This window comes from Lissotriton vulgaris, chromosome 2_1, assembly GCF_964263255.1.
Source record: "Lissotriton vulgaris chromosome 2_1, aLisVul1.2, whole genome shotgun sequence".
Lineage (NCBI taxonomy): Eukaryota > Metazoa > Chordata > Amphibia > Caudata > Salamandridae > Lissotriton > Lissotriton vulgaris.
The window spans coordinates 211054777-211076234 of record NC_141687.1 but is presented as its reverse complement, the minus strand read 5'-3'; the positions used below and the strand labels follow the sequence as shown (position 1 = coordinate 211076234).

The 21458-nt window shown below is 46.1% G+C and overlaps 1 protein-coding gene across 2 annotated transcripts in view; it reads left to right on the top strand.

Annotated features, from left to right (window-relative positions):
* The first annotated feature begins 224 nt into the window (after positions 1-224).
* MMP28 (matrix metallopeptidase 28) overlaps positions 225-21458 on the top strand; it is a 565317-nt gene continuing 544083 nt past the window's right edge. Inside the window, exon 1 of one of the 2 annotated variants that reach the window (XM_086954754.1) lies at positions 225-1093. In XM_086954754.1, the coding sequence (XP_086810880.1) occupies positions 974-1093 (120 nt within the window). In that variant the 5' untranslated portion in view covers positions 225-973. The remainder of the gene's footprint in view (positions 1094-21458) is intronic. The other variant, XM_086954755.1, reaches the window with a different exon arrangement.

The window sequence follows — 21458 nt, the reverse complement described above, 5'->3', positions numbered from 1 at the left end:
CTGACTTTTCAAATGCGGGTCGCTCGACAGCAATAGCAGATTTATGGCATGCAGTTAGCTTAAGTACATGGTGTGCTGTACAGTGCACTGCCTCTGATGCAGCAGCTGGATGAGCGAAGGATATGAGGCACTGTGTGCAGGAATGGCATGTCTCCCCGCGGGCTCCCCGCCTCCCACTGGCGGCCAGGGAGGGAGGAAGGCGGTGCTCATAGGAGAAGGGAACCGTCTAAGGAAAAGGGCTTGGCCGAGGCTGGTGGACCGCCACAGAGGCTGGCAAACGGTTTACACTGGAACAGCTGCATCAGACTCTGGAGGGGCAGCGGGGCACTGCACCGTCTGGCACGCGGCGAGACTGGCTGCCCCTCACACCTGACCGACGGCGTCTTTCAAGTACCTGCGCCTCCAGGTGAACAGACGCTCTCAGCAGACGGTGGACTGTAGAAAGATCGGGGCGGACTGTAGTACTGTGTGACGGACAGGCTCTCATACGAACGAACCCAAACGCAGAGCCACGTGCACACTTCTGGACAGAATCGGTGACCCACCTCCCTGCCCCGCATCGCCTGACTGGCTTTGGTGACAGCGGACCCACTGACTCACAGAACGGCTTGGAACAGTAACGTCCCTGCCTCGAGCCAACAAACCACCTGCAAGACGAGCCTGTGAGAAGAGTGCATTAAAACTGTCGAGTTGGGCGCTAGAGCGAAGGCAGTTTATACTCCGGCTGAAAGCAGGAAAAAAACATAAGAAACTTCTTATAGTGTCCACAACCAAACAGGGGCTGGAAGCAGCGCGCGGGGGTTTGACGCCCATTCCAAGTAGAGGTCTTGGCCGTGATTGACGGCCCCCGAGGAGCGCCCTGCCCGAGCTGTGCGCGTCCGTGCTCTGATTGGTCGGTAGTGGAGTCTCCACAGGTGAGCCTCGCGCAGCCGGGAGTGCGTGCTGGAGTCAGCCGGTGCTCCTCGTTAGTGAGATGAGGATGGCGCTGAGGACTTTGCGCTTGATTCTGTTGCTCCTTCTGTTCCTGAGCCAGGACCGGGCTGCGACAGGCTTGAGTTCGGCAAGCGAAAACGAAACGTTCCGGCGAGCTAAGGTGAGCATTGGGGCTGGGGGGGCAATAATGAATGTTGGCAAGATGGACACTTACTATAATAGACGCGTGCGAGCCAACAGATTAACAGGGAGAGCCACACCAGTGCCAAGGGTGTGTCTCGGATGTACGAGCTCCCGCAGGAGCCGAGCGTGATAATATTTGCTATGTAAATCAACAAAGACATGATGTAAATTTGAAAAAATCTCTTCTAAATTTGAAAAGTGTATTTCTTTAGCATGTGGAAGCCTTGACGCACTAACAGGGCGCTCTATAGCACTGCAAAGTACTTTTTAAAAGCGAAAGTTTTGTGCAACTGGAAGCCTGAGCTCACATATTTCAAAGTTCTTTCATACGTCATAATAAAGGAAAATAGTTTTAGTAAAATTAATTATTTGCCTAAGATAACACAAGTTAAGGTGGAAGCGCGATTTGTCCAGGTGTTCTGGTTTCACTTTGTGCAAGCCAGCAAATAAATGCGTATCTAGAAAGTCTCTTTCCTTTTGTAAAGGCCTTGTTTTTACGTCAGTGCAGTTTTTAAAATGTAGCGCAAGCTCTACTCGAAGGTTATTAAAACGCTACTTGCACCAGGTACGAGGCCCGGCTTTAGCGATGGTGGCGGCCCGTGCGACAGTGTTTAGAAGCCCTCCCCAATCACCTTCTCCGCTGATTCTCTCACCATCACCCTTTAACAGTGCCTCTTAAGTCACCATAACCACTCTCTCTCCTATGCATTTCTTTTGTTTTATATCGCCACTGAGACCAGTGTAGGGTGTCAGAGCACTTTACATCACACTCATTACCCAGAGACAATGTATCATACGTGTATAAATCAGTGTACAGGAAATATTACATAAGACAGATGACTGCAAGGTGTAGGAGTCACATCATCCATACTGGTAGACAGCAGGCGCAGGCGCGGTTCGTCCATTGGGGCGTGGGGGCGTAGCCCCCCTGCCCGACGCCGCCCGCAGCTCCCTCATGACAATCATGTCAATGAATCAACATGACGTCAGACCGCCGGGCGGGCGTCATGTTGATTCATTGACATGATTGTACAGACGGCAACACAAGTACGCATGCGTGGGGACGGAGGGTGAATTTTTACCCGTGCCCACGCATGCGCACTTGTGTTTTGGCGGCGTTGTGCATGCCCATCAGGAGCCCTAATGGGCGTGCTGCGGGCGAGAGGGTACCTGTGCCCCTGGCGCCAGGATTGGCCAGGGGCGCTGTGAGCCTGTGACGTGTGCGGGACCGGCAGCAAGGTGAGAGTGTGTGTTTTTCGGTGTTCCAGTAAACTAGCTTGCACAAATGACTTGAGATAGTTCAGTCTGTTAAAGCATCTGCTACAGAAATGTGTGCGTCTATTCCAGGTCACCCGTTTATTTCACGGCATGGTGTTTTGGAAATGTAAAAATTCTCAGAATTTATTTTTTGATAGTTGCAACAACAGCCTTCAACAGATTTCATTTTATAAACATTTTCCAGAAAATGAGTTAACTGTCACCACAAATATAATGTACTCTTTGAACTAAGATTATAAAATTTCAAAATGTTAACAAACTGTAGAGGCGGAATAGCATGATTTATGCATTTATTATTGCATGCATGTTGGTGTATGTTTGTATGTGAATTTGTATAGTACATACCTAGGGCTTACAGGATGGCAAATACATGGGCGGTGGAAGGTTTCCAGCATAAAAAGGTAGGGGTGATGTAATATGTAAACTGGCACATCCTTCAACATCGATCCTAAAGGCTTGTTAGAGTCCATAATTTATTTTTATATGGTCATAAAAATACATGAATGATGGATGGATGCAGGGTGGGTGCATTAATGATTGTTCGGTGGGTGGATGGGTGCATGGATGGATGCATGCATGATGGGTGGATGGATGCATTTATTTATTTATTTGACAGATTTCTAGAGCGCATGGCTGCCCGTGAGTGTCCCAGCGCTAAGTGACAAGAACCTTCTGCGGAGGGGTCTCATGGGATGCATGAATGATGGATGCAGGATGGATGGGTGGATGCATGAATGAATGATGTATGGATGCAGGATGGATGGATGGGTGGATGCATGCATGAATGATGTATGGATGCATGATGGATGCATGCATGATGGGTGGATGCATGATGGATGGATGGGTGGATGGATGGATGATGTATGGATGGATGGATGCATGGATGCATGCATGAATGATGTATGGATGGATGCATGGATGCATGCATGATGGGTGGATGCATGATGGATGGATGGGTGGGTGGGTGTGTCCGTGTGTGCATGAATGAATGATGTATAGAGGCAGGATGGGTGGGTGGGTGGATGGATGGATGGGTGGATGCATGAATGATGTATGGATGGATGCATGATGGGTGGATGCATGATGGATGGATGGGTGCATGAATGAATGATGTATGGACGCAGGATGGTTGGGTGGATGCATGAATGATGTATGGATGGATGTATGCATGATGGGTGGATGCATGATGGATGGATGGGTGGGTGCATGAATGAATGATGTATGGATGCAGGATGGGTGGGTGGATGCATGAATGATGTATGGATGCATGCATGATGGGTGGATGCATGATGGATGGATGGGTGGATGGGTGGGTGCATGAATCAATGATGTATGGATGCAGGTTGGGTGGATGCATGAATGATGTATGGATGCATGCATGCATGATGGGCGGATGCTTCCTGGATGGATGGGTGGATGCATGAATGAATGATGTATGCAGGGTGGGTGGGTGGATGGGTGGATGCATGAATGATGGGTGGATGCATGATGGATGGATGGGTGGGTGAATGAATGATGTATGGATGCAGGATGGGTGTGTGGATGTATGGGTGGATGTATGAATGAATGATGGATGTATGAATGATGTATGGATGCATGCATGCATGATGGGTGGATGCATGATGAATGGATGGGTGGATGCATGAATGAATGATGTATGGATGCAGGATGGGTGGGTGGATAGATGGGTGGATGCATGAATGATGTATGGATGGATGCAAGGTGGTTCGGGCTCGCTCGATCGCTGCGGTGCAATATGCAAATTAGTTTATGCCGCACCACTTTCAAATGTCACCAGCCGCCCCTGGTAGACAGTATAGTTTGTCTGGAGAAGCACCAACTCAGAGTTTAAAACGTAGCACCATGGTTGGCGTTGTGTTTACTAATAAAGATTTATACCAAATCAACTTGTTTTGCAACATTAGAATTATAAGAGATTCGGGGGGTGGGAGGGAGGAATCGTAACTCTCTAACCTATACCTTGCAGTTTGCATGCAACTGTTTGATGACTGTTAATAGCTGACTTCTATATTTGGATTTTAGCTTATAATCTGCAAGTGACAAAATGATCTCTCTGACAAAAGCAGTAACACACGGAGCTAGCTACATTATATTCACTTTATCTGCATGGTACACGCTCTTTGCAGCAGGCACATTAATGTTACCTGCCCTATTTTAAAAGAGCGAAAACTGCCACTAAACAAAACTTCGATCTCTCTCCAGCAGGTCCATTAATCACAAGAGTTATCTTTGCATTTTTACTGCTGCCTCAAAATTGCTGGAGAAAAAGAACTCGACAGCCAGTGCTTTGCTTTTAAAATCTTACTATACATGAAAACCCAGTATCTCCCGAACTCGGTGCCCATGCAGTGGCACCGGTCCCACTGCCCTAGAGCTGACCCTGCCAGTTAAATGACACAAGGCCACACACAGTTTTATAGACATAGAGAGATTAAGTGATTTGTTCTCCATCACAGGATGTTGAGCTGACACTGAGACTTGAACCTGGTTCCTAAGTTGGCAACTCTGACCATAACCTCACATCCTGAGTAAAGGGAGGCGGGCAGATGCCACATAAAAGCTTGGCTTGTTATGGATTTGAGGGTCCGACAGTACCTTGAGCTAGGCTTCAGGCTCTTACCTGGTGCAAGCTTTCAGTGGCTCGCCCATCTCTATAATATAATCCGGGAACAAGGTCTTAATATATATGTGTGCAGGGCTTTAAGTGGGCCAGGTCCTGCCTGTGCTCAGCACTGGCAGTTCTAAAAAGCAGGTGCAAAGACGGGTCCCTATTGGGCTCTCCATTTTTGCTCTCAACCTCAGGGGGAAGAAAAAATAAATTTAACTCCGCAGCAGTACCATACTTCACTGCCTTTAATGTAACTTCGAGACTCATTATAGGTCTTTTACAGTCTCTTCATGCCAGAACTGAAGCATTTTCAATATTATATACAACAAAGCCGTAGTTGTTCCTTATTTATCTTATGCAACTAACAACCATTGGCAATATACACAGTCCCTACTTGTAGGTGTAGCTGTGAAGGACCGCTGCGCATTAGCCAAGCATTAAAAGTGTGTGTGTATGTATAAATATGTATGTGTGTGTATGTATATGTATGTATATGTATATATATATATATATATATATATATATATATATATATATATATATATATCTATATCTATATATAATCTATATATATATATATATATCAATACAGTGGCGGTCGCCACTAGATAGTAAGGTCTGTTAGAAAAAGCATTTTTTAGTTTGCCGCATGTATTATTCACTCCATCTAGAAGGAGCACCCCATAATGTTTAGGGCTATTTACATATTTTTTTAGCTTGGTGATGACCCTAGAAGGGGCAAGCGGTACAAAAGGGGGGTGGTGATGGACGGAGCATCTGAATCAATCAAACACTCACACCCAGTTAAAAGATCTGGGTTTAATCCATCACCGTTCTTTAGCCCACGCTGCCACCCCAGTTCAGACATGGCTATATGCAAATCAGTCTGCCCTGTGCCTCATGGGAACAGTCCAGCCCGAACTTCCAAGCCATGTCTTCCCTGGACCGGAAACAAGCTTCCGAGGACCGGTTTCTGGCATGCCAGCCGTCTTCAGCCCGGCTTGCTTGAATTCAGTGGGAAAGTGAGCAAGGGACTTGTCTGAACATCCTTAAATAATAGTAGTCTGGTAAAAATAGAAACATGCATTAATGAAGGCCAAGCACATGACTTCCAGAACACTGCGTGTAGTAACACTGAAAGCCCGATATTTCGAAGTCAGTGCAAGGTAATCAACACAAGGCAGTTGTTTTATTACGTTTTGTCATTTGGGCGCTTGAAAGTGCAGAAGATTAAACTGTTTTCCGATTAACTAAACATGAATTGGATTGTTGGGCCGCAAGCGGATTCCAAAGTTTTTCCGTCCCTCTCGCCGTGCATAAAACACCATACAAACCCAGACGATGAGTCAGTGTCCGGGATCACACTGCCTCGCTAGATTTCTGCTGCTGCACCCACTGGCACTACCCTTCCCTGTCCTGCGGAAATCGACATGTAAAGGCACTTTGAAAATTGCAGCAGTCACTGCCTTGAGTCAGAGATATGAACAAATTGACAACCACCAAATCGGTGCCACGCCCGTTTTCTTTGGATACTTCAGCTTTCTCCCTGGCTGGTTCACACAGAACTGTACTTGCTTATTAAGGAAAACCTCGCGCGACACGCATTCCAAAGCAGTGTGTCATTTTTTTTATTAATTACGTCGTTGTTGACTTGGTGATGCTTAGTTTTGCTCTCATGTTTTTCTATATCGGCTTCAGTATTTCTCACAAGACAACGCTGGTCTCAGTGCTTTATGTGGGGTGGTAGAGTCAGGCTACCTCGGGGGTTCAGCTAGATAAAGGGAGTAGCGATAATCGTCATCGGGGAAATATCCGATTATAATCTCCGTGTACCCGGTCCTGTACAAAAAGGTACCGCATAAACGATCGTATTTGCTTTATCTTTAAACAATTCCACCCATTTCAAATTCGTGTAAAACATAATTACATTGTCTCATTTGGGGTCGGGATGGGGGCGAGTGACCCTCCCTTTTTATTGAGGCGTTGCATCGGGAGACCTCTAGACAGGAACTGTCACTGAGAGACACCTGGGGCCAAGAATGTGACGCCTCTCTGTCTGCAAGCAATGGGGACAGGGTCTTTCTATATGTTAGGAAGGGATCCAGTATCCTTCGCTTCATAGTTAAGAAGTTCAGGTTCCGCTACAGGACCTATCATTCCTCTCTGATGCTACACAAGATGTATCCTTATCCAGGGCACAAGTCTTAAAAATAAAATAAAAATTGTGGGGGGGAGGGGGGCAGTTGAGCAGAATGCAAGTAACATCACGGTGTGCAACATCACTGTGCATGACATCACACATGGCATCACAGGAATTGACATAATAGAAAGTGGCATCACAAGCCCCGACTTTACAGGAAGGCGCATCGCAAGAAGTGACCTCAGATCTAAAGCCCTCACATATATGTTGAACAGGTCTATCATGTGTACATTTGAACACATTGCGAGGATAATAGCACTGTGAACTATGGAAGATGATTTAAAATTAAATGAAATTTAAATTTGTAACCTGCGCTAATACCCAAGTGTATCTAGTTGCGGTGACTCTGCAGTGATAGCTAAACCCGGAGGGGATGACGGATTGGTGCAGTCAGGCTAGTTGTTAGCCTGGTTTTTAGGAGCTTGCAGACTGCCAAGAGATTGCTTTCCATCTTGAGTGCCGGGGGAGTGAATTCCACAGTCTAACTGTACTTGTGACAAAACTTCTCCCCTCTCCCCTCCATGAGGCAGTTTTGACACTAGGGATTACCAGGTTTAAGAAGGGAGCTGAGCAGAGCTGCCTCTCTGGGACATAACACTTGAGACTGCATGTAAAATAATCAAGGCCAAGACCATGCAGTGGCAAGCAGCAGATGGGCTGCTGCATTTTGGAGGATCTGCATTTTATTAAGTGTCACAGGGTTCCTGTCTGCCCTGGCCTGGGCGAAGACCTTAACTCATGTCCATTTCCGCCCCGAGAACAGGATACCTACGGCCCCTTTAATGCTGCGTGGGCTTTCCCAGAACTCGGAGCTACGGCGGTGACGTCATCGTCCTTAGACCAATCGGAGACGAGGGAGGAGTTCACAGCGGTCTACCCCGAAGGTGATGGCCCGACAGTGGAAGCCGGATCGGGAGCAGGGAAGGAGGCGACCAGCGTTTCTGCTGAGGTGCCCAGGAGCGAGGAGGACGAAGACTCGAAAGACGCTCACCCGACGGAAACCAGAAAGCCAGGAGGCCACCGAGAACACGAGCCGCCCGCCGCACTTCTGGAGAAGTGTGGCTACACAAGGTACGGGACCGTCTAAGGGGTCTCGTCTTTTCACGGGGAGGGAGCGGGTAGGGGTGGTTGAGGGAGGTTCCCGGATGGGGTGTGTCTGTTTTCGTTCTCATCAGTCGTTAAACCCCGAGCGCACACTTCGAAACTTACTGCTGCAATACTGTGGTGAGAGTCCCTGGTCATCCCCTCACTCCCCGCCCCCCCTTCCAGACCCGGAATACAGGCGACATTAGTAACATTTTGGGTCTTGTTTTTCTTTTCTTTTATGTCCTAACAGGAGCTCTCCTATGGACCCCTGAAGGCAGGACGATAAAGCCTAGACACGAAGCTGGGAAGACATACACATCAGTTACCAAGACCTGCGATACAACCTACTTTGCTATATTGATTTGAATAACTGTTGTACTCCTGAAAATAAAGAAGTACCGCTTATAAGAAAAAAACCATATCAGTGGACCCGTGCCTCTTCCTTCAAGCCCCCCCTCTTCCCCCTGTCACAAGTGGCGAGCCAGATAGGAGTTTGTCATTGGTAGGCGAACCGTCATCTAATAAAAGATGGAGACTCTCCTCCAACAAATGAAGGAAGGACAGGACAAGCTCGAGTGGGCCATTGGACAGACGTCCAGCTAGGCTGAAGCAGACCGCACAGCCTTCGCAGCCGCCATACAGAATCAATCTGACAATTTACTGAAGCTAGCTGAGGGCCAAACACAACTCATGACGGTCCTAGGACAAGGAAGAACTACTGCACCCCCTCCAGGAACGGTTGTACCTCTTCAGAAGTTCACACCAGGGGATGACCCTTAAGCATTTTTTTTGAATTTTGAAAGAGCTGCTAGAGCTAGTGCTTGGCCCTGAGATAGGTGGCCTTTCTACCTCGCTCCTCTTTTAACGGGTGAGGCTCAAGCCGCATACCAGATGGTCAATAAAGATGGTACCACAGGCTATTCAGTAGTGAAACAGTATATCCTAGACCGTCTGGGTGTTGATGAAGAGACACATAGGTTAAAATTCCGTCAAGATCGGGGAACTCCAGGAGACCTCCCCAAGACTCTCTTTTACAAGTTAAACGCAGCAGCCGATCTGTGGCTCAAACCTCAAGAAGGTAATATGGAAGAAGTGATGAACAAGATATACCTTGAACAATTCCTTGAGTCTCTACCATACGGAACCCAACGCTGGTTAAAACAACATGCAGGTTTAACCCTCGAACATGCCATCAATATGGCTACTTCATATGCCCGCGCCCAGGGGCGACCCCTTGTAAAGGAACCAGAGAAAAGCAACAAAAGCATACCAGGAACACCAGACAGGAAATTCGTCAAGCCACCCATAGAACCTCCATGACCGCGTTTCCCTAGACCTGACCTACCCCCGACTTCAGGCCCCCAATGCTATGACTGTGGGGAGTGGGGTCATATAGCGCGGTATTGCCGAAAAAGAAGAGGAACCTATGGATGTGAGCTACGCCCCCGTTCTCTTCTATACACTCAGGAAACGGGTCCAGTATTTTATGTGAGTGTTGTCATCAGCTGGAAAGTGGTTAGAGCTTTACTCTATTCGGGTTGCAAACATTCAGTAGTAAGGCAGGAGTTGGTCCCCCCTTCTTGTATCATGCCTGGGAAATCTGTTCACATTAGTTGTGTCCATGGGGACGTGAAAGAATATCCATTAGCCAAAATAATTCTTCGTAGTACCTCGGGGAATGAGACAGAAGTGGTGGTTGGGGTTTTAGATACACTCCCTGAGCCGGTAATTATCAGAACCGATAATTCCGGTTTTATTCTTCTCATGTCTATTGCCATACAACACACACCCAGGGACAACCTCTTTACCTCAGAGCCGTGGGCTCGGGATATCATTTCAGAACAGAGCAACTAAACGATGCCACTCTCACCAACGCCTGGCAAATAGCCCGTTCAGATCAGGACCCTTTGAATAGGTCTTATCCTACCTTTATCGAAAAGAAGGGGCTTCTTTGCCGATTGGCCAAACCCGATGTGGTTCCCCAACTACTGGTGCCCATAGACTTCAGAGACCAAATACTGTTTTTTGCACATGCCCATTTACTAGCGGACATGCAGGCGCTGAAAAAACAGGGCAGGCCATTCTACGTATACCGGGGGTATACGCGCAAATCCAACGCTATTGTCAAGAGTGCCACATCTGCCAGCGACGTAACCCCTATGTTCCTCCTGCTGTGCCCCTGAATCCCCTGCCTATCATAGGAAAGCCATTCAATAGGATAGGGATGGACCTCATAGGTCCCTTACCCAGGTATGCTCGGGGGCACCAGTACGCCTTAGTCCTGGTAGACTGTGCCACTCGCTACCCGGAGGCCTTTTCCCCTCAAGGCAGCAAGCTCATCTGCCATTGCCTAAAAACTCGTCGAGGTCTTCTCTAGAATGGGTTTTCCTCGCAAGATCATTCCCGATCAAGGTATCCCTTTTGTATCTCGTTTAATGAAGCAGGTCTGTAACCAACTCCGGAACATATTAAAACCTCAGTTTACCATCCCCAGACAGACTGACTGGTCGAGCGGTACAATGGGAGTCTAAAGCTCACCCTGAAGAAACTTTTGTCTGGGGATGGCAAGAATTGGGATCAGTTGCTACCATTGGCCTTTTTTGTCCTTCGCAGCCAAAAACAATCCAGCTTAGGCACTTCCCCTTTTGAGTTGTTATACGGACGAAGTCCGAGAACTCTATTAGAGATAACCAAGGACAGTTGGGGAAAAAGAGGGAGCCCAAGAGGCTGAAGCCTTAGTAGATTATACATGACAACTACAAACTCGGCTCCATAAACTTCGAACCATGGCCCATGACCATCTAGCCATAGCCCAAACAAAACAAAAACATTTTATGACAAAGGCAAGTAGTGGAGGGAACTTGATGTCGGTGATTGGGCCCTAGTCCTATTGCCTACGTCTACACATAAACTAAAGAAAGAGTGGCAAGGCCCCTTCAAAATTGTTAAAAAGATCGGCAGAACAACATATCTATTACAAGTCAAGGGTTCCAAGACACAAATGTACCACTCCAATTTGTTGAAAAAGTGGTTAGGAAAACCTCCCCAACCGGTCCATACCCTTACCACTACCACACACTGTTCATGATACTCCCATCAATCCCGACTTAACCGATGCCCAACAAAAAGAGATCCGATGCCCAACAAAAAGAGATCCTATCTATTCTACTCCGGTACTCAGACATCTTCTCAGATCAACCCAGGAAAACACAGATAGCCGTACATTCCATTCCCACCCCCCCAGGGATAGTGGTTAAACAAAAACCCTACTGGGTCCCTGAAGCAAGACATCATGCCTTCCAAGACTAGATCAACCAAATGCTGCGATCTGGCGTGATAGTACCATCCCACAGTAATTGGTGTTCGCCAGAGGTTCTCGTTCCAAAACCAGATGGCAGCATTCAGTTTTGTATCGATTTTAGAGCAGTGAATAGGGTGTCCAAACAAGATGCATATCCACTCCCTTGGGTGGATGAACTGCTAGAGCGCCTTGGTGAGGCTCGTTATATCACCACTATAGACCTCACCAAGGGGTATTGGCAGATTCCCCTACACCCTGCCGACCATAAGAAAACAGCCTTCTCTACACCTTGCGGTCATTACCACTTCACTGTTCTTCCGTTCGGATTGCACGGCGCTACGGCGACCTTCCAAAGGGCCATGGATACAGTGTTGTCACCCCACCAACAATATTCCTCCGCTTACTTGGACGATCTAGTCGTTTTCAGTAAAACGTGGGAAGATCATACCAAACACCGTGAGAACATCCTCACCAGTCTTAGGGCCACCGGGTTCCACATAAATGCAAAAAAATCCAGAGTTGCCTTTAGGAAGGTAAAATATCTAGGGTATGTCCTGGGTAATGGAATGTTAGAACCTTCAAACAGAAAAAGTTAAGGCCATCCTGAGCGTTCCCTATCCGAAAACCAAGAGGGATCTAAGAGCATTTCTGGGCCTTGTAGGATACTATAGAAGGTTCATTGCTCAATTCGCTAATCTAGCCGGACCCCTCACTGATCTATTGAAAAAATCGCAATCCTCTTCCAGGTTACCAGCTCCCACTCCCAGAGAAAAATAAGCCTTTCAGGCCTTAAAAACTATCCTCACCACAGCCCCGGTGTTGGTGTCCCCCGATTTTCCAAAAACCCTTCATCTTCCAGACTGATGCCTCCAGAGTAGGGATTGGGGCTGTTCTTTCGCAAAAGGACGAGGAGGGTCTTGAACGGCCGGTGCTCAACATAAGCTGAATCCCCGAGAGGTTGCCTACTCTACTATCGAGAAGGAGTGTCTGGCAGTTTGCTGGGGGGTAGACAAGCTAAGGTACTATCTCGAGGGACGACCTTTCATTTTATATACGGACCACGCCCCACTGACCTGGCTACAATGAAATCGTAGCCACAATGAACGGATACTCAGGTGGTTTTTGGCCCTTCAGCCATTTCAAATTGAGGTCCGTCATCGGAAAGGCATGGACCAAGTGAATGCTGACTTTCTGTCTTGTTTTCCTCTTTCCCCCGATCGGGGAAATCCCGGGGGTGGGATGTGTCACGGGGTTCCTGTCTGCCCTGGCCCGGGCGAAGACCTTAACTCATGTCCATTTTGTAGTTCCGTAGTTTGTGGGTGAGGTTCGGTGGTTCCGAACCCGTTCAGTAAAGATCGTCGGAAATAGACGATTTTGGTGTCAGCAGACCGCAAATCATGAGTGCGGTATGTATGAGTGTTTTCGCATTAATCGATCAATGAGAACACTACGTATTCAGGGATTTCGTTTGAACCTTCGGGTTCCATTTTGTGTGCGGCAGCCATTTTGTGTGGTTGCCCTCACATAGGCCGATGACTGCGGTGAACGAGTCTTTGGGACACGTACACCTTAGCTGACTTCTGAATGACCTGGCCGAATTGACTCCCGTGCCCGAGGCTGACCTCGTTGAGCCAGTTCCTTGTTAAGCAGCTGGTCAGATAAAGATCAAAGAGCAGGACATGCCAGAGTTTATAGTACACTGCACCCACCTTTCTATCTTGTTTTCAATCTGTTTCTGCTCCTTCCTTTACGACATAATCACTGATTTGGGTTTTATGATGGGTTTGTCCGGCCTGATCGAACAGGATATTGGAATGTGCTTGGTCATTTCTGGTGGGCTGGACAACGGAAAGTGGGATTGTCGTCATACGCTACTTTTAAAATGTCATGTTTCTATTGGTCAGTTTGTATGAACCCAATGCTAATTTGGAATGTTGCCTGAGGCTTGATTTTTGGCATAAAAGACCATGCTCCGCTCATTGAATTTGTGCAGTCTCCAGCGAACCACCCGTGTTGTGCTTCGTAGACCTCTGTTCCTGGTTGCAACCAATAAACTTTGGTCTTTGACGTCATCGAGAAGTATCCCGTGTCTCTGTTTGCCAAGGCAGGAGAACTCGAAGGCATTGGGCGTTTTCCCTGACGCCGCTGGGTTCTAAAACCCGGTCCTTCAATTTCCGCCCGAGAACAGGATACCTATGGCCCCTTTAATGCTGCGTGGGCTTTCCAAGAACTCTGAGCTACAGCAGTAACATCATCATCCTTCGACCAATCCGAGACGAGGGAGGAGTTCATAGCGGTCTACCCGGAAGGTGATGGCGTGACAGTGGAAGCCGGATCGGGAGCAGGGAAGGAGGCGACCAGCGTTTCTACTGAGGTGCCCAGGAGCGAGGAGGACGAAGACTCGAAAGACGCTCACCCGACGGAAACCAGAAAGCCAGGAGGCCACCGAGAACACGAGCCGCCCCGCCGCGCTTCTGGAGAAGTGTGGCTACACAAGGTACGGGACCATCTAAGGGGTCTCGTCTTTTCACGGGGAGGGAGCGGGTAGGGGTGGTTGAGGGAGGTCACGGGACGGGGTGTGTGTGTTTTCGTTCTCATCGGTCGTTAAACCCCGAGCACACACTTTGAAGCTTACTGCTGCAATACTGTGGTGAGAGTCCCTGGTGATCCCCTCACCCCCCGCCCCCTCCTCCAGACCCGGAATACAGGCAACATTAGTAACATTTGGGTCTTGTTTTTCTTTTCTTTTATATCCTAACGGGAGCTCTCCTATGGACCCCTGAAGGCAAGACATGAAGCTGGGAAAACATACACATCAGTTACCAAGACCTGCGATACAACCTACTTTGCTATATTGATTTGAATAACTGTTGTACTCCTGAAAATAAAGAAGTACCGCTTATAAGAAAAAAACCATATCAGTGGAACCGTGCCTCTTCCTTCAAGCCCCCCCCCCCCTCTTCCCCCTGTCACATTAAGGAATCGTGATAGTCAATTAAGAAAAAGCCTGCTGCAGTAATCAATTTTTGACGGGAAAAGTGCTGCAACCACCGATTTTGTAAGCTCTATTGGAATGTAGGGTAAGATTTTCCAGACGGTCTTAATCATGTAAAAATAGGAGGAAGTGACCGTATTAACTTGCCCCTCGAAGGATAGTTTAGTGTCAAAGTAAACCTTTAAGTTTTTTGCCTTGGAAACTGGAGTCTGGATTTCTCCCAGTTCCCGTGGCCACCAGCTTGGTTGCCAAAAAAATGTGTAGTGACCAAAAATAAACACTGCAGTTTTTCGTGTGTTTAGCTTCATGCAATTTTGGGACATCCAGTGTCCAACCTCAGGCATGCAGTCATGCAATCTCAAGACAGTATCGGTTGGGTCTCCTGCAAAGTATGCCACAATTTGCTTGTCATCGGCATATGACACCACCTTAAAACCAAAGGACTTTATTAGGGCACAAAGGGGAGTGACATAAAGGTTGAAAAGAGTCAGAGTTAGCGAGGAGGCCTGTGGTACGCCACAAGGGGAAGTGAACAGAGTGGACTTGTGTCCACCAAGCTCCATATCACTGAGAAAGGACTTCAGTGGGTCCAAAGCTCTGCCCCTGATACCGCAGAAAAGAGTCAACTTGTAAGAAGACTATGATTAACCACGTCCAATGCCGCTGAGAGGTCAAACGGGATCAAGGCTGTCCTTCCGCTTTTGTCCAGGACCTCTCTAATTTCCTCCGACACGTTGATCAACGTCAGCTCAGTGCTGTGTTGACTTCTAAAGCCATATTGGGAGCTGTCAAGAAGTTTATTATAGTTAATAAACTAGGTTATCTCTACATTCATGGCCTTCCCCACGATCTTGGCTGGAAAAGGTAGTCGGGAGATTGGCCAGATCTTTATTGTCCAAATTTGTTTTTTTCAGCAGCGGGAGAATAGATGCTGTCTACCACTGTAATGGGGAAATACCCATCTGACTTCATGCGGTTGAAGATATCTTTAATATAGCTGGCTAAGACCTTGGGGCCAAGTGGGTTCCATGATGATCCTGATCTTGTCTGACTGAGAATCGTCATGACCTGGGCATCCGAGATGGGATTGAATGAATTAAGGCTAGGGATAACGACTGCTGGAGTGCCTGGACAGCTTGATCCCTCTGGTGTAGTTGGGATGGGTCCCTCAGTGTGCCCTCCACCATCCGATGGGTGGAAAGAAAGGATTCGGAGATTGCCCTAATTTTTGCCTGAAAGAAGTCAGCAAGCACATTGCAGAATTCTCGATCTACACCCGTATTTTTATGTACGGGAAGTTTGCTCAGCTTCTGTACTGTGGAGAAGTTAGTTCCTTTGAGGGGTTGAAGGAGGTCCTAATTTGAAAAGAAAAAGAGCACTTTTTTTGTGGTTTAAATTTTTTTGTTTTATATTCCACAATGGCTTTTTTATAGGTGCTCTGGTTGTCATGGTCGTAATGCGTGCCCCATTTTCCTTTCCAGCCTTCGACAGGCTTGCTTCTGATGTCTGAGATTATCGTCAAACCATGGCTCAGAGGGGGAGGTCCTTTTATTGGTTATTATTTTTAAAGACGCTATTGTATTTAGGTTGTCGGTAATCCAGTTACGGTAGGCGTTATTGGCATCATCCAGGTCCACTGGGAGGCCAGGTGTAGAATAGGGCAGGTAAGTCTTAAGTGTTTCTGGAGTGATTTTGTGCCCGGGGCGTTTCAGCGAATTAGGCAGGAGGGAGTGTGCTGGCTCGACTGCAGCTTCTGGGCAAATGCTAAACATCACGGCTGAGAGGACCGACCATGCTAAAGGGATAATAGAGGACATTTTAAGATGCGGGTTATCTGAGAAAATACCAAGTGGCAATGGTGGCGGGCCGTTTTTTGATTGTACAATACAATATATATTTGTTGCTGGTGTTTGGCCCAGCGCTGGAGAGCAAAACATTTGACCCATTCTCAGTTGCATGTGTTGTACGAACATCTGGTTGGTGGCTGAAGAGTTGCACATGTCCAAAACCAGAATAAATGCAAAAATAACAGTCAAGCTTGATAAGTGACATCACGGCTTTAAGAGGGCTGGGTCGCACCGGTGCTGAGCACCAGCAGTTTTTCAAAGGGAACCTCGAAACGGGTCTCTATCAGGGCTCTGTTTTGTGCCCTGGCACAGGCGGTCCATTTTTTCCGGACTGCACTGTCAGCAGGCACATTGATGTGCACATGCTCACACTGCTCACTTCTCACTAGTGGAGCAGCTGTGGCATGACGTCATGCCAGGTGAGCGTTATAGGGGAAGGAAAATCCTTTAAAGAGTAATTTTCTCTCTGGATTTCCCTTCTCTTTTTGAAACTCAGGAGCAGCAACATTGCCCTGGTGTCAACAGGGCTTTAAGTGAAAGCTTTTTCACTATTATATACAAGCCGTAGATGCTGCTTATTATCTTATGCAACTAACAACCATTAACAAAGCCAATAGTCCTGACTTGTTGTAGGTATGATGTTACTTGTTGTATCGTATATCTGGATGCAATGACAGAAACGGCAAAATACAAGTCTGGCGAAACACTATGCTAAGCACGGATTTTTAGCTTAAGTGTTCTTAAGCCACGCCCTTAATTACATTGGACAGGCCCCTTTAAGCGTCGCCCCAGTTTTTTAATTTCACTTAAATCTCTGGGTGACCTGCATATGATGTTCTGTTCTGATTTATTACAGTATGCTTTGGGAGATGTTGGAAAGCTGTCATGCCCATGCTGCAGACCTGCGTGGTGTGCACGCTTGAGGATGGTGGTGTCTGATTCAGCCCATTTGCCATGGTGTCCTTGTACTTCTACTCTACGTCGATTATTGACTCACTGTATGTTTCTTCTTATATTGTATTGTTATAAGTGCAGGTAAAAGTTAAAATAGTTAAAAGTGACTGTAAGCAATTTGAAAATTAATGGTCTCCTTCTGGTCACATTATTATTTTTTGTTAAATATTCAAGAACGGAAAAATGCCACTGAGTTACATTTGTAACCATATAAGCACAGCCAAACTATATATGAAACGCTTTCGGTATCCTCTATACAGAACCATGCTGTTCTTGCACTAGTGTATCATGTTATAGTAATTATAAGTACAGGGAGATAGCCCGTCCTAATTAACAGTAATAGTTTCCTTGATTCAGTATCCCTTACATCATCCAGCTAAGTAGGGGGCTTACCAGATGAACAGGCATCACCACAGTTTCTTTCCCCAAGAGCTCAGTCTTGAAAGTGCACTCCATCAATTTATACAAGCCTTCAACCTGCTTTTAAATATTCGAAGCATTATTACGGGATCTGAAAAATACCTTTTATTGAAAAAGTTAAGTCATGATTCACTGAAGGACATATGTTCCCCACACTCCTTGATCAATTCAGTGAAAATGACCTAGAAACTAAGCTGTTAGAGATGATGGATAGAAAGATAGATGAATGAACAGAAGCAATCAGCAGCTGACCAAGGTTTCGCACATCCACTTCGTCTGTTTCAGAATTATTAGGCGGTGCGACTACTCTCACCATCCGCTGCCAAGGATGTATATCAGACCAATAGTTATGTAAGAGCAGAGAGGCGCACACAGTGAAGTCAATAGTGTAAGAAAGTCCAAAAAGAATTGTAGATCTTCGGTTCTTATTTATAAAAGTATTCTTTATTTTCATGTACAGCGGCACAGCCAACGCGTTTCATTCCCATTCGTGCCTTGGGAATTTCATCAGGGCATGTGCTCCAGTATTCCACGAGGAGGAGCGGCGGAAAACGGGGGCCATATCAAAGGCACCGTTGCGTTACCACGCTATTGAAAACCCCACTGAAGCCGGATACTTTACCGAGCGTTCAGACCCCCCTTCCCTTCCGGAGTTCCCCCGAGGGATTCGGATTTCTTTTCTTTATTGACTTGCCCTAGTGACAGTGACCAGACATTCCGGGGGGACTTGGATCAGCATTCCACTTGGAATCAAGCACAAAGCATCTTGCAGGTACACACTGTGACCTACCGTGACTGTCTTTTATACTGTTTTCGAAGAAGTACGACCTCGAGAAATTGTCTAGTACATGCCCTGATGAAATTCCCAAGGCACGAATGGGAATGAAACGCGTTGGCTGTGCCGCTGTACATGAAAATAAAGAATACTTTTATAAATAAGAACCGAAGATCTACAATTCTTTTTGGACTTTCTTACACTATTGACTTCACTGTGTGCGCCTCTCTGCTCTTACATAACTATTAGAAAGATAGATGAGGTGTTACTGGAGACAGAAAAGGACAATACAACTTCTGTTGGCAATATAATTCAGAGTTTATCAAATATGCACAGGTCATTCGGCTCTGTGGAATTGTAAACTAAACTCCGACTCACAACATAACAGGGAGATTATTTATATTGTGTAAAAACCACAATACATTTAGTTAGCATATCAAATCAAGTGCTTGGTCGAGCACATCATTATCTCCAATCATTTCAACAAAAGTCAATAGTTTCTTGAAAAGGTTCTAACCACACATTTATGGAATGCGACTCAAGTGCACATGTTACTGATAATTATTGTCATGCTCCCTGCACTACTAGTTGTCATGGTCTGTCTTGTGCTTTAAAGCCTAGCAACACCTTTCATCCTTATGCGTCTACTATTCTGCAAGGCCTAACCTCCCACGTATTTTCTTCCTCTGTGTCTACTTTATCTACATATTTTCTCAGAGACATGTTATTGCGATGCGTACCTGTGACTTTTCATTTGTGCTGTGTTTACTAATTAGATTTCTCTATACTTCTAAAACTTGTATCTGCTTCCCTCCAGGCACACACTACATTCTTGCTCTCTATTTCGCTGTTGTAAACAGCTACTGCCTGTATTCGTTTTTCACCACATATATTTCTACAATTTGTTCTGCTGATGCTTGCATTGACATGAGTAGGTAGTCTCCCTTTTCTACATTCACTGTAAGATCCCCCCCCCTTTACCTGACATTTCTACTATTTCCTCACCTTCCATTTTGCTTGGAGTCATTGAGTATACGTTCTCCTCAATGTCCTGCATTTTACTGACCAATCGAGTGGTGAACATCCCTCCCAACTTCTGACTAGCCTGTTTGCAGTATCCTATCACTATTTGGAAGACACAAAACCTCAATAGCACTGCTAAAATGATAGGTAACAAAGGCCTTAAATAGTCCTGACATCAAGGATGGTATCCAAGTAAACCACCCTGAGAACCTTTCATCAGGGGCACCCCCCTCGTCCACCATCTTCTTTGCAAGGTATGCAGAGTTTGTATGGCCTCTGTTAATGTTCCATTATCTGCGTTATTGGCTGGAATACACGTACAGCAGGCAGTTAAATCTAGGCACATACTCACCCCCGCCTTCATTAAGTCCAACACATATCTATGCTGCATAAGCATTTCTCTCATAGCTTGCAACTCTTCTTTGATTGCATTGATGGCCTTCATTAGTTCCTAGCAGGACATTTTCAGCCAACACGCAGTCGTTTTTGCTTGACCGAATGGAAGGATGGTGCCGAAGAAGAGCTGTGTGCCATTGAACAGCCGGTGCTCCTGCGGGACGTATTCCCAGGCTGTTGTACCAAAATACTCTGCAGCTCACTTCATCTGATGATGGTTCAGCAAGATCGCTGGACGGCTCATGGGGTGGTAATGTAACTGGGAGATTCCCACTCCTAGAATCACCAGGGAGGGGTGTGTATGGTAACTAGAAAACAGATCACTCTAACCTGAAGGAAGTCTCTTATAGAGCCATTTTCCGCAGTTCCAGTGGTAGTTCATTAGGCTGGAGGTGCCCCCTTTCGTGTCAGGATTAAAGGTTGTAGCATTGCAATTGATGTTTTCCACTGGGATTCTTCCATTCCCCCTGAAACATAAAGAGAAAATAATGGAGTTTCTACTTGCTCGAAGAGTTGTAGGTGTTTCTACCGAAGTTGATCTAGATATATTCTCATCCCACACTGTCAGACACTTCTCTTGTGTGCTATTGTCATTCTGGTTTCCCTTCCATAAAGAAAGGGCCCTCACCCAAGTGTGTTAATCACTAAAACAATTGCCTACACTGACAATCTTTCAATCAGTTATTCATCTTAAAGATCACACACTCTAATTACTAGGGTCCTTTACATTTATTCAGACCAGATTTTTCAATTTTCAAATTATTTTATAAAACATTATTTTCATCAGTACTCCTCAATTTATACACATTTCATCGAAATCAATGATCGTACAATACAAAGAGACCAACTCACAAAAGATGCAACACTGAATAAATTACAATAACAAAAAAACAATCAATTCTTTGTTTTTCCCTTTGGTTCTGTACAGATGAAGAGTAGGATTAAACAATACAACAATTATAATTGTAAACCATGTAGGGTACCGTCCACTAAAAATGTTTGACGTTTTTGTTTCTTACAAGTGCATACCACCAAACAGTGACACTACTGGGCCCAAAAGAGATTTTTTTTTCATATACTCATTTTGAGACTGCATGGTTTAATTACACCTGAGCTACAGTGATATACTTTGCACAGAACACTTGTTTGGCTAAGGAAAAAGTGTCATGCGTTTCGAACCTGTCCAGGTGTCTTTTGGGGTTCTCCTCAAGACTCCGAACAAAAAGTGCGGTTTGGTGGTATGCCCTTGTAAGAAAAAAAGTAAAACCTCTTTTGTGGATGGTACTCTACAAGGTTGACAATTATAATGTATGTATTGTTTAATCCTAATCTTTATCTGTATAGAACCAAAGAGAAAAATAAAGAATTGATTTGTTATTGTTGTAGTTTTGCTGCATCGGAAGAGCAATGTTTGCGTTCGCAAATGGGCTGATTCTGG